Genomic DNA, 13453 nt, shown 5'->3' with positions numbered 1-13453 from the left:
ATGTCAAATGGACTATAATGAGGTAAATATGTGATGGACTATGTCAAATTGACTATGATGCAGTAAATTTGTGATGGACTATGTCAAATGGACTATGATGAGATAATTTATGATGGACTATGTCAAATGGACTACCATGAAGTAAATTTATGATGGACTATGTCAAATGGAGTACAATGAGGTAAATTTATGATAGGCAATGTCAAGAGGCTGTTGAGACAATGAAAAAGACCACACTTAGGGAGGACATTTATCAAAAGCATTAGAGATGGTAGAAAAAAAATCTGCCGCAAATCAAAGTTCAAGCAAGTCCTTAGAAATTTTGAAAACATTCATATTAAGAAAAAGATAAGGAGTATAAAGGTGTTAGTTTAATTAAGTTAGTTCACATGCAGAAAACTAGTGCAGACATGATAAGCAGTTCAATCTACATCATTCAAAGGATGTAAAGACATTTTTAAAAAAACTACACAAGAACTATTATTGTGGTGGATTTTATTGATCTTCAGCTAACTGTAAACCAATTGTAAACACCCAGTTTAATTAAATTCTCTCCAAATCTATTAAACATTTAATATTTACTCCATTATTTAAATTTTTGCAAGAGATTAGATGAGATCAAATTTACATATCATGTTTGAAGCCCTCTTCTTCAAGCCGCTCTTTGAAACTTCGACAAAGTCATCAGTCATGTACCTTTATATAAGTCTTTAAAACATTTTGCTGAACAACTGCCAATTTCTTTGAGTTGACTTGAAATGAACACAATTTAATGCAGTTCAATATTTTGTCTTTTGCAGTAGTACACACAACTTTTAGGCACTTAAAACTCTTCAGTTACAATGTTACCCTGTTAAAAATGGAATTAAACATCAAATACTTCAGCTTACCCTTCAGGATGTTGTAGTATAGAAACCATCAACTCCACAGCAAGCGCTCCAGCTATCATAGCCAAGCCAGGACGACTCACAGTACACTGCTGGTCCAAAGTGCGGTCTCTAGTTGACTGATTGAAAATAAAAGGAATCATAACAATGCCAAGACACCTGCCAGTCAACATAGCTTTAGGATGGAAACAAGGCTTTTATTTTTACACCATGGTTAAGAGAAACAAAACACTCTTTAACTTGGTCATCATATGTCATTCTCCAAAGGGCTTCAAGTTGACCCGCTGTCTGCAGCTCACTCCTGGGAAGCGACAAAGACTTGCAGAGCACATCTACCATTCCTTTTTTTCTGGTTTTATTGCCCTGTGGCCTTGCCTCAGTGATCAGGCCAATTGTACATGGGGGGGGAGGGGGGGTCAAAAGACACCAGCCCATACCCTTCTCTATGATAAGCACTCTGGAGTAACAACAGATTGTAATGTCAGTGGCCCATTAAATTCAAAAATGGATAAAATGGTTCCAAGTCCAGGTCATGAGGTAAAATTCAAATCCCAAACTTCCTGCTGCTTATTTCAAGCAGCAACGGGCATGAACCGGTATGATGTCTCAAGTGGTCCACGTGGCCCTGACAGCTAAAAGTAAAAAGAATGGATGGGAGTCAATAAATTAACTGCCCCTAAACTTACCTCTAAATGTGTTTTCCATTCAGAAATCACCATAGAGTACAGTTATAGAAAACTACAGGACAGAAACACGAATGTTGGCCCATTTAGTCTGTGCCAAACCATTAAAATTCCCTAGTCCCATCGACCTCTACCAGGACCATAGCCCTCCGTACCTCTCCCAGCCATGTACCTATCTACACTTCCCTTAAATGTTGAAATTAAAGCCACATCCATAACTTGCGCTGGCAGCTTGTTCCACATGCTAACTACCCTCTGGGTGAAGAAGTTTCCCCTCGTGTTCCCCTTAAACATTTCACCTTTCACCCTTAACCCATGACCTCCAGTTGTAGTCCCACACAACCTCAGTGGGAAAAGGCTGCTTGCATTTACCCTGTTTATACTCCTCATAATTTAACATACCTCTATCAAATCTCCTCTCAATCTTCTACATTCTACAGAATAAAGTTGCAACCTATCTTTTCTTATTGACTCATCCTCCAGACCTAGCAACGTCCTTGTAAATTTTCTGTGTATTCTTTCAATCTTATTTACATCTTCCCTGTAGGTCGGTGACCAAAACTGCACACATTACTCCAAATTAGGCCATCACCACCATCATATACAACTTTGACATAACAGCCCAACTCCTGAACTCTGTACTTTGATTTATGAAGGCCAATGTGCCAAAAGCTTTCTTTATGACCCTATCTAATTGTGATGCCGCTTTCAATGAATTATGCACCTGTATTCCCAGGTCCCTTTGTTCTACTGAACTCCTCAGTGCCCTACCACTCACTGTGTAAGACCTAAGTTGGTTAGCCCTCCCAAAGTGCAACACCTCACACTTGTCTGCCATTGAGTTCCATCTGCCATCTCTCAGCCCATTTTTCCTGCTGCAATCTTTGATAGTTTACCTCACTGTCCACTACACACCCAATCATGGTATGATCCACAAATTTGCTTATCCAGTTAACCACATAATCAGATGACAAACAACAAAGGAACCAGCACTAATTCCTGCAGCTCTCCACTAGTCACAGACCTCCAGTCAATCTACTACCACCCTGTGGCTTCTCCCACAAAGCCAATATCTAATCCAATTTACTACCTCAACTTGAACACCAAGAGAGTGAAATTTCTTGAACAACCTCCCATGTGGGACCTTGTCAATTGCCTTACTGAAGTCCATGTGGGCAACACCCACTGCCTTGCTTTCATCAACTTTCCCGGTAACTTCCTCGAAAAACTCAATAAGATTGGTTAGACACGACCTACTACGGACAAAGCTGTGCTGACTATCCCTAGTCAATCCATGTCTATCCAAATATTCACATATTCGTTTCCTTACAATACCTTCCAATAACTTTTCCACCACCGATGTCAGGCTTACCAGCCTATAATTCCCTGGTTTATTCTTTGAGCTTTTCTTAAAAGTAGAAGAAATTTTGAACCTTGTTATCCTCTTGCTCTTTACATATCTAAGGATCTTCTTCACTTTGTCCACTACAGAAACCTCATACCTTCTCTTAGCCCTCCTAATTTCTTTCTTAAGTGTCCACTTAAATTTCTTATACTTCTCAAGTACCTCATTTGTTCCTACCTGCCAATACCTGCTATGCACCTCCTTTTTACTTCTTCGCCATGGTTTTAATATCTCTTGAAAACCAAGGTTCCCTAAACCTGTTATCCTTGCCTTTTATTCTGACAGGCATATACAATCACTGCATTCACAAAACTTCACCCTTGGCAGAAAACAACCTGTCCCAATCCACACTTGCCAGATCCTTTCTGATACCATCAAAATTGTCCTTTCTCCCATTTAGAATTTCAACACAAGAACCAGACCTACCCTTTTCCATAATTACCTTGAAATTATTGGCATTGTGCTCACGAGTTGCAAAGTGTTACCCTACACAAATTTCTGTCACTTATCATTCTCATTCCCTGATAGGAGATCAAGTAGTCCACTCTCTCTCATTGGGACTTCTACATACTGATCAAGGAAACTTACCTGAACACATTAAACATCCATCCCATCTAGTCCTTTTACAGTATGGGAGTTAGAGTCAGTATGTGGAAAGTCAAAATCACCTACTACCACAACCTTAAGCTTCCTGCAAATGTCTGCAACCTCTCTACAGATCCTTTCCTCTAAACCCCAGAGACGGTTGGGTGGTCTATAATACTGTCTCTTTCTTATTCCTCAGTTCCACCCATAAAGCCTCACTAGACAAGCTCTACATTCCGTCCTGACTGAGCACTGCCACAAGATATAGGAGCGGAATAAGGCCATTTGGCCCATCGAGTTTGCTCCGTCATTTCATCATGGCTGATCCAATTTTCCTCTCGGCCCCAATCACCTGCCTTCTCTCCGCATCCCTTCATTCCCTGACTAATCAAGAAGCTATCAATCTCTGCCTTAAATATACATAAAGATTTGGCCTCCACCGCTGCCTGTGGCAAAGAATTCCATAGATTCATCACTCTCTGGCTAAAGAAATTCCTCCTCATCTCCATTCTAAAAGGACACCCCTCTATTCTGAGGCTGTGTCCTCTAGTGTTAGACTCTCCCACCATAGGAAACATCCTCTCCACATACACTCTATCAAGGCCTTTTGCCATTTGATAGGCTTCAATGAGGACACCCCTCATTCTTCTGAATTCTAGTGAATACAGGCCCAGAGCCATCAAATGCTGTTCATATGACAAGCCATTCAATCCTGTAATTATTTTCATGAATCTCCTTTGAACCCTCTCCAGTTTCAGCACATCCTTTCTAAGATAAGGAGATCAAACCAGCTCATAATACTCCAAGTGAGGCATCATCTGTGTTTTATAAACTCTCAACATTACACCCTTGCATTTATAAGAACATAAGAAATAGGAGCAGGAGTAGGCCATCGAGCCTGCCCCACCATTCAATAAGATCATGGCTGATCTGTCTGTAAACTCAGCTCCATCTACCTGCCTTCTTCCCATAACCCTTAATTCCCTTACTATGTAAAAATCTACCTAACTATATCTTAAATATATTTAGTGAAGAAGCCTCAACTGCTTCCCTGGGCAGAGAATTCCACAGATTCACCATTCTCTGGGAAAAACAGTTTCTCCTCATCTCTTTTCTAAATCTTCTCCCCTGAATCTTGAGGCAATGTCCCCTAGTTCTAGTCTCACCTACCAATGGAAACTACTTTCCTACTTCTATCTTATCTATCCCTTTCAAAATTTTGTATGTTCTATATTCTAGTCCTCTTGAAACGAATGCTAACATTGCATTTGCCTTCCTCACCACCGACTCAATCTGCAAGTTAACCTTTAGGGGATCCTGCACAAGGACTCCCAAGTCCCTTTGCATTTCAGTATTTTGTATTTTCTCTCCATTTAGAAAATAGTGAACCCTTTCATTTCTTCCTGGTCTAAAAAGCTATCTCCCTTCTCCTGTAATCCAGGACCAACTTGATTTTCCCAATCTACCTGTATAGTGAAGTCCCTCATGATTATTGCAACATTGCCCTTGTGGCACGCATTTTCTATCTCACATTTGTAGGCAACATCCTAACTACTGTGCAGGGTTTTGTATACAACTCACATCAGGGTCTTTTTACCCTTGCAATTCCTTCGCTCTATCTGCAATGGTTCAACAACCTTCCAACCCTATGTCAATCCTTTCTAATGATTTGATTTCATTTTTTACCAACAGAGCAACACTGCCCCCTCTGCTTTCCTGCCTGTTCTTTCGATGCAATTAAGCTTCCAGCTATGATCTTCTTTCAGCCATGATTCACTGATGCCTACAGCACATACCTGCCAATCTGCAACTGTGCTGCAAGTTCATTTACCATATTCCTTATAGTGTGTGCATTCAGATACAATACCGTCAAACTGATAGACAGCAGGCTCTAGTGATCTGCAGTAACGCTGAACTTCAAATTATCTTCCATGCAGCAGAACAGTTTAAACACCAAAGAAGAACTGAACTTAAGCTATTTCTATTCAGGTGCATTACTCTGGTTTCCAATATAATTCAAATGGCAAGACAAAATAACTACGCCAGAGTGGCATAAATTAAGTAACAAATCTGAAAGTAGCAAAATGCCATACAATACAAAATTATGCAAGATAAGTCTTTATGCCAAGGGTCACCATCCTGGGGTCCATGGGCCCCTTACTCAACGGTATTGGTCCATTACATAAAAAAAGAGTGGGAGCCCCTGCCTTATGCAATAACTAATCCCGGAATGCTTGAGTTGCTGAAAGCACAATGAATAAGTTAATGTGCTTCTGCTCTGTAATTTCTGTCACCCGCAATGAAAAACTAGGTAAGGCCTTGTTGTACAATGACTGAGGCAACTAACAACTACAAATCTATGGAATAAAATTATATCACAAACTCTCCTTAAAATGCAAATCAGAATCTTTACAACAACCTCGCTTTTTTGTTGTTCAATTGTGAGGAGGCTGGACTTATCAGGTTTACTTACTGGATCAAATTAATTTAAAATTAGATTAATTTTACAGTTTCATAATTCAGTTATTTTGGCATCATAAAATAAGAAAGGTGAAAGAGTGTCTGAAAAAGTTAGACGCTTGCAGCTCGAATGAAAATCATAAAAACAGCCCAAGTGTCTGATGAAGAGTCTTCAACCTGACACACCATTCCTCTTTACAGATCCTACCCGAGAGTTCAGCTTTTAATGTTTTTGTTTCAAATTACAACAGACCCATTTTCAATCTCATTTCCTCTGTTCCCTACAATAACAGAGGGATGTCCAGGGAGGGGTAGCACTTCCGGTGAAGGGGCTTGCTGTGTCCATTCCAGGCTAGTTTCCTCACCTTTGGGCCCCACCGGACACTCAGCTCTCACCTGTGGCCCCGTGCAACAGCAGCCACACCCTGGTACATCGCTTCGATAAACCGGCGTAACTATGTGAGGGTGGCCGGCAGCCTCACACCCTGGTGAGATAGGGACATGCCTGGCCTAGCATGCGAAGCCAGCTACGGCAGACTGGGAGGATGCGGCCTACAATGAGATCCAACAGCCAGGAAGGCGGTACTGCAACGCTCCATGGAGCACGACAAGGCATAGAGGACGTCATGGTCACCCAGTGCAGCCAAGGAAGACCCCAGTTTGTGATGCTTGTTCACACCACTGGAGTCGGACTTCTGAGGTTCAGAGAGTGCAACTGCCCCAGTGCAATGGCTTTTCCACTTAAAAAAAAACTCTCCCGCACAGGTTTCATTGTCCTCATCGGACACAACGGACAACCAGCCAAAAACCAAACAGAGGTATTACTCACATCTCCAGGTGCTACCACATCATTACAGAAGTAGCAGCCGAGCTTGTGGCCAGGAATGTTGGAGAAGAGCGAAGAGCCCATCACCGAGGGAGGAACAGCGGTGGCAGCTGAAGTGGGTTCTCCACATTCCTGCCTGGGCTTCTTCAGACCGTGTCTCATCACAACAAATGTATCGAATCCCAAGGCTGCATTAATAACTAACTAGAAACAAAAAGAATTAGATTTTTTTCATTCGCATTTAATTCCAACTTTCATTTTCATTCTTCCTTTACTAATAAATATTTCATTGAGACTTTTACCCATTGGGGAACCAGGTATGGAAAACATTTGCATATTTAATGCAGTAGATTTTAAATTTTATTGATCGGATTACATGGATTTACTTCCGAGAATGGTACTTGCATCTCAAGCAGCAGCTCGAATTCAAATTATAGACTCTTCAAAAGTTATATGGAAATGCAGAGCTGGTTAGCCTAGTATAAGCAGTTCATTACAGGACATCAGTGATCAAGGACACATTAGGGAAAAGGAGTTACAATTAAAATGTGATTAAAATGCACAAGGTTTTTGGAAGAAGGTGGACAAATATCAGAGTTGTATTGCATATGTATACTTTGATAATAAAATGAACCTTCAACTTTGATCAAAATAATGGCTCTGACAAGGATTATGCCATAGCTGGAGTAGCCACTACTATAACATGGCTACAAAAGACATGGATGTCTGGACACATGACTTGAACAACAGCAACGATGATTAATAAGCAAGGAAAGCCCTGATAATATAGGATGAGATAAAAAAATAATTGGGGAAGGAAGACCTCACTTTATAAACACGCGAGTCCTGCAGATGCTGGAAATCCAGAGCAACACACACAAAATGCGGGAGGAGCTCGGCAGGTCGGGCAGCATCTATGGAAATGAATAAGCAATCAATGTTTCGGGCTGAGACCCTTCATCAGGATGGGAAAGGAAGGGAGAGATGCCAGGATAGGAAAATGGTGGGGGGAGAAAATGAAGGAGGACAAGCTAGAAGGTGACAGGTGAAGCTAGCTGGGTGGGGAAGGGAGTATAAAGTTAGAAGCTGTGACGTTTATAGTCGGAAAAGGTAAAGAGCTGGAGAAGAGGGAATCTGACAGGAGAGGTGAGTGGGGCATGGGAGAAAGGGAAGGAAGAGGGGCAAGTTATAGGCAAGTGAGAAGAGGCCAGAGGCCAGAGTGGGGAATAAAAGGTGGGGGGGGGGGGAAATTACTGTAAGTTGGAGAAATCGATGTTCATGCCATCAAGTTGGAGGCTGCCACTTTCCCTGATTCCAAGAACATAGAAGGGGCCTTAAGCAAGTTACCACAGACACGTAGCCTCATGTCCCTGCAGTCAGCAACTTCAGTACACGGGGCAGAAAATAATTGTGCTGAGGGTGACAGCTACATTTTTTTTATTCTTAAGAAGCAAAGCTGACGATTAGAAGGGATATGTGGCAACACGAAGGAAAAAAAATTAGCTTTCCACTGCTGACTTTCTCCAACTGTAGATTTGCCCTTGACAGTGGAATGAGTGCACAGCCATTACCTTACGCTGACTGGCAGCGATGACCGTGGGAAGCCAGCGACTCTCACGTGTGTCCATTAGCAGGAAAATGACATCATGTGAGCTAATGAGCTTCTCCAGTTGCTCAACATCATTCTGCGCCTGTTGCATTGTCACCTCAGAAAAATTCACAGGGTGACCGGGCATTGGTATGGATAGGATATATCCCTCCACTTTCTGCAATGACAAAATGATAAAACAGAAACAGTCGTTAAAGTTTAAACCTAAATTTTATTGTCAGTGTACAAATACGTCACCATATACAAGCCTGAAATTCATTTCCTGTGGGCATACTCATCAAAACTATAGAATAGCAACTATAACAGGATCAATGGAAGATCAAGTAGAGCATAGAAGACAACTGTGCAAATGCAAATTTAAATAAATGTCAATAAATAACGAGAACACGAGATAACGAGATGAGTCCTTAAAGTGAAATCATTGATTATGTGAACATCTCAAAAGAATAGTGTAGTTATCCCCTTTTGTTCAAGAGTCTGATGGCTGAGGGGTAGTAACTGTTCTTGAACCTGGTGGTACAAGTCCTGAAGCTCTTTTACCTTCTAATTGATGACAGCAGCGAGAAAAGAGCATGGTCCGGGTGATGAGGATCTTTCATGATGGACAGAGTGACGATGACAAGTAATCTCAACACATCCTGCAGAATAGCAGTGTAATTCTTAAACTTTGTATTAAGATATTTCAGGGATGCCTAGAAAAGTTCAAGAATTCAAGATGATGAGGTTGGGAAAGAGACTATGGAAAATGACCCTGGAAAGTAATTTTATCTACAAAATCTACAACTAAATCCACAGGCGAGAGGGAAATTGATAAATGCTAAATGCAGGCACAATCAGGGTGTCAACTTAAAGTGATTTATTTATTTTTTGTCCCTATTGGAAGGTTTGTAATAGAAAGAAAAGACTTGCTCTATACAAGGCTTACCAAATTTGGCTTATAATACAATGTGTACACTGTGATTATCAAACATGTTTGGATATTCTTTGGAATGTCTCAACATGCTTGATAATCAAAGGTTAAGCACTGTACTGTCAGCCAAATATGTTGGACAATCAGCATCTATCTGGAATCAGCAACTAGACGAATGGCCAGTCAAGCATCCCCTTTGACTTTCTACCATCAGGCTGGAGACTCCGATGCATAAAGACGAGAACGGTCAGGATGGGAAACAGTTTCTTCCCTCAGGCCATCAGGCTTCTGAACTCCCTGCTGCATCACATTAGCATTGTCACCAGATAATTCGCACTGTACCTGACAATACTTAATTTATGCACTTTGTTTATCCATGCACAATGCATTTGTAGATTTAATTCTTACTTCCCTACGTTTTTGTGTGTTATAAGTGTGTTACGTGTACTACCGTGCTTGACACCCTGGTCTGGAGAAACATCAACATGTAAACATGTTTATAGTTAAATGACAATAAACTTGACTTGATCCATTTCTGCAAATATTTTTGAAGAATAAATTCCAGTCAAAACATCAAGAAGAAATCCATGCACTTTCTCGTTGGTACTTAAAGACTTACCAGGTGCACTGTACCATTCTGTGTGTGTTGCCCTGTATGGTCAAATTTACAGGCCTGATTGAACTACTCACAATGGTGAAACAATGGGTAATTGCCACAGCTATGTTGTGAAAATAACAAAAAATGTGCACTCGCATTCTAAGAGGAATGCCAAGGTGCAGCCAGTGATTCAATGCAACTGCGCTGCAGTTTCCAGCTGGACATGGCGTTCAGTGATCTAATACCAACTCTTCGCTATTCATGGAGACAACTCGCCTCCTGATTCTGTAGAGGCTGAAAGGGATTTAAATGGTAGAGCAGGCCGTGATTGATCCAAGTAGCAAATTTTCAGAATCAGGTTTAATATCACCGGCATACGTCGTGAAATTTGTTAACTTTGCGGCAGCAGTACAATGTAATACATGATAACATAGAAGAAAAAACTCTAAATTACAGTGAGTATATATGTATACTAAATAGTTAAATTAAATAAGTAGTGCAAAAAACAGAAATTAAAAAGTAGTGAGGTTTTGTTCATGGGTTCAATGTTCATTCAGAAATCGGATGGCAGAGGAGAAGAAGCTGCTCCTGAATCGCTGAGTGTGTGCCTTCAGGCTCCTGTACCACCTTCCTGATGGTAACAGTGAGAAGAGGGCATGACCTAGGTGGTGAGGAAGCCACCTTTCTGAGGCACTGCTCCTTGAAGATGTCTTGGATACTACGGAAGCTAGTACCAATGATGGAGCTGACTAATCTAAAAACTCTCTTTAAATTTTAAACAACTAGTTAGGCCCTGCGATGGCATATTAATTTAAGAAAAGCCTTATCAGGAGATTTCACCAAGAACCTTCATCAGGACTCAACATGTCAACAGTTTATTCCTCTCCATAGAAGACCTGCTGAGTTCTTCCAGCATTTTGCACTGTTGCTCTGGATTTCCAGAATCTGCAGAATCTTGTGTGCTTTAAAATCTTCATGATTTAAAAAAAAATAATCCTTCTATTGGCTTGTTGATTAAGAATGGACTTCTTAACTTCCTCACATTTGAGCACAAAAGTGTACAGAGGCAGTGAGGTTCTTTCGAGTACTGGGCCAAACATTTCACATTTCAGCTAGATCCACACATACGTGCTTTCAAAATGCCTGGACAATTTCCAAGTGGACACGACAGTTCAACTTTTCACTCAGCTAAGTGCTGCAAGCCTTTTGCCCTGCGCTGGGAGACTTCTCAGAGAGCAACAGGTCAGCTCGAACTTCTGCACACGTCCTAACTGATTTAATTAAGATAAACATGAGAGAATGATTGAAGTGTGTGTGTGTGCAGGCACAGATGTGCTTCGGCTTTTTAACTTGGGTCATTCAGAAACATTCAGTTTAAAAGGCAGGCTTAATAGCATTATGTGGGGCCCACTGTCAACAATACCATCCTTGTCCATACAGGTGGATGCTTGCACTGAAAGAGACCTGTGGCGTGCTGAAAAGGAACAGCGTGGCCGGAGTAGAGATGACTGCAAGAGATCTACCTCTTGCAAAGATATGAACAGTACAGGTTGAGTACTCCTTATCTGAAATGCTTATGTTACAAATTCTGATTTTTTTGTTCAGATTTTGTAATACATAATAAGACAGCTTGGGATCACCATCATTTACTACTCTGGATTCATGTGCCATCAGTAAGCAGCCTTTGCCTTACACTTGTTCATTACAGTGTATTTAACAGTAAAAATGTATTACACACCATTAAAACAATGAAAATATATTGTGTTCAGGGTAACTCAGCAGTTTCGGGAGAATACCTGAATCGGTGGTTGAACAACAAACAACGGCAGGCCTTCAGTCTTCACCTACGATGCCACGTTTTGATTAAAAGGTTACAGTGCACTGGATTTACATTTTAACTTTTATTAGATTAATGTAAGGTATAAAAACAATCAGCATTGTAGACCGGTTCTGGTGTTAGATTTTCATCAGCGACGATCTTGGCAAAATCATCACTTAATTTCTCTGCAGCTTCATGATCACCAGATCACCCCAAATCTTTAAAAAATTAAAGATTTTAAGGAAATATTTTAAGAGTTAAATTCCTGGAACCAGCCTGCTGAGTATTCACAATTACTTTCAATTTTCAGTTTGTCGTGATAGTTTCACATTAAGCGGTATGTGCTCACTCTGACGCTGATGAATCAATTCTTTCAATGCATGTTGAGATCCTCATTTCTCGCTTTATGGAGTGTTTTTCTAGTTTTCATTAATTTCTGTTCATTACATGTGTGGGTCACTTCTCAGAACTGTCTGTGCTGCGCAGAGGCTGGTACATTCTGCAGCTGGTCTCTGCTCAACCTCTACTTGTATTAGCATGTGATCTAGAAAACCAAAGGCTTACGGCAAGTGTTTCCAGCACTCAACCCCCTCGCTCGGCTCAATGTACTGCCAGGGTTTTAAACAACTGCCATGCAAGTTGATGAATCAAACTTTCACAAAGTTCTTTCACAACTTAAAACGTTTCAACTCCTAAAATGGTGTACTAGCTGTATTAAGAATTACTGAGGAATGGGCTGTGTAGCGTATTACGTAATCAAATAAAAACTTTTATCTCCAGGAAATCAATGGAATCAAATTTTAGGAGTGAAGTAGACATTGCCACGTAGTGTACACTGACAGGAAATAAATTTCTTGGAAAATGACCTAACACTTATTATAACACCCCATTCCAAACCACTTTGCCAGCATTACAGGCATGTTTTTGCACTGCCATACTCTAAATCACCCTTACCAAAAAAAACCAAAAATACAAAAAAAAACACTCTCAAATTATAAACATTAAAAAGTCTGCAGATGCTAGAAATCCAAAGCAACGCACACAAAACGCTGCGGGAACTCAGCAGGTCAGGCAGCACCTATGGAAATGAATAAGGTAGTCGACGTTTCAGGCCGAGACACTTCTTCAGGTTGGGATCTACTGTGTAGTTAGAATCTATTGTGAGTCTGCAAGAAAATGAATCGCAGGATAACGTATGATGACATTTATGTACAGTACTTTGATTTAAAAAATCATTTTAACTTTGAACATAAAGGAATGCCAGCAGAGCAGAGCAAGCGTTTCCTCAACAGAAACAAATTACCATGTTAACAAAGGGTAATTGTAGATGACGATATGTAACTCAGTCAGCTACGGTCAAGTGATGAACTGCAGCTGCTGCTGATTCTTGTTTGCTCAGAAGGGTGCAAGCAGACATTTGGGGAATTTTTGCAAGAAATTTGGATTGCGGACAAAATTAATTTGAAAAGGTTTTCAATTACATTCAGAGCTATCATTCTGTGAGCTGTATTAAGGATTTGCAGATGGCTAGAGGCAAGGTATCAACCAAAATATAGTAATTGGAGGCCTGTTTGAAATGGTTTGTTGCTCCAGCAGCTTGCTTTTTGCCCCAGATTTCAGCATCTGCAGTCTCTTTTGTCTCCTTAACAGAGGAGGATTTGAATATCTTTG

General features: G+C 40.7%; 1 protein-coding gene across 1 annotated transcript in view; it reads right to left on the bottom strand.

The window, feature by feature from the left end:
• atg7 (ATG7 autophagy related 7 homolog (S. cerevisiae)) overlaps positions 1-13453 on the bottom strand; it is a 178819-nt gene that overhangs the window by 95555 nt on the left and 69811 nt on the right. The window contains exons 10-12 of the mRNA XM_073072952.1: positions 8418-8612; positions 6850-7050; positions 891-1006 (exon numbers count right to left, since the gene is read on the bottom strand). Of these exons, the coding sequence (XP_072929053.1) occupies positions 891-1006; positions 6850-7050; positions 8418-8612 (512 nt within the window). The remainder of the gene's footprint in view (positions 1-890; positions 1007-6849; positions 7051-8417; positions 8613-13453) is intronic.

Source organism: Hemitrygon akajei, chromosome 19 (genome assembly GCF_048418815.1).
Source record: "Hemitrygon akajei chromosome 19, sHemAka1.3, whole genome shotgun sequence".
Classification (NCBI taxonomy): Eukaryota; Metazoa; Chordata; class Chondrichthyes; order Myliobatiformes; family Dasyatidae; genus Hemitrygon; species Hemitrygon akajei.
This window is presented reverse-complemented; position numbering and strand designations above follow the sequence as displayed.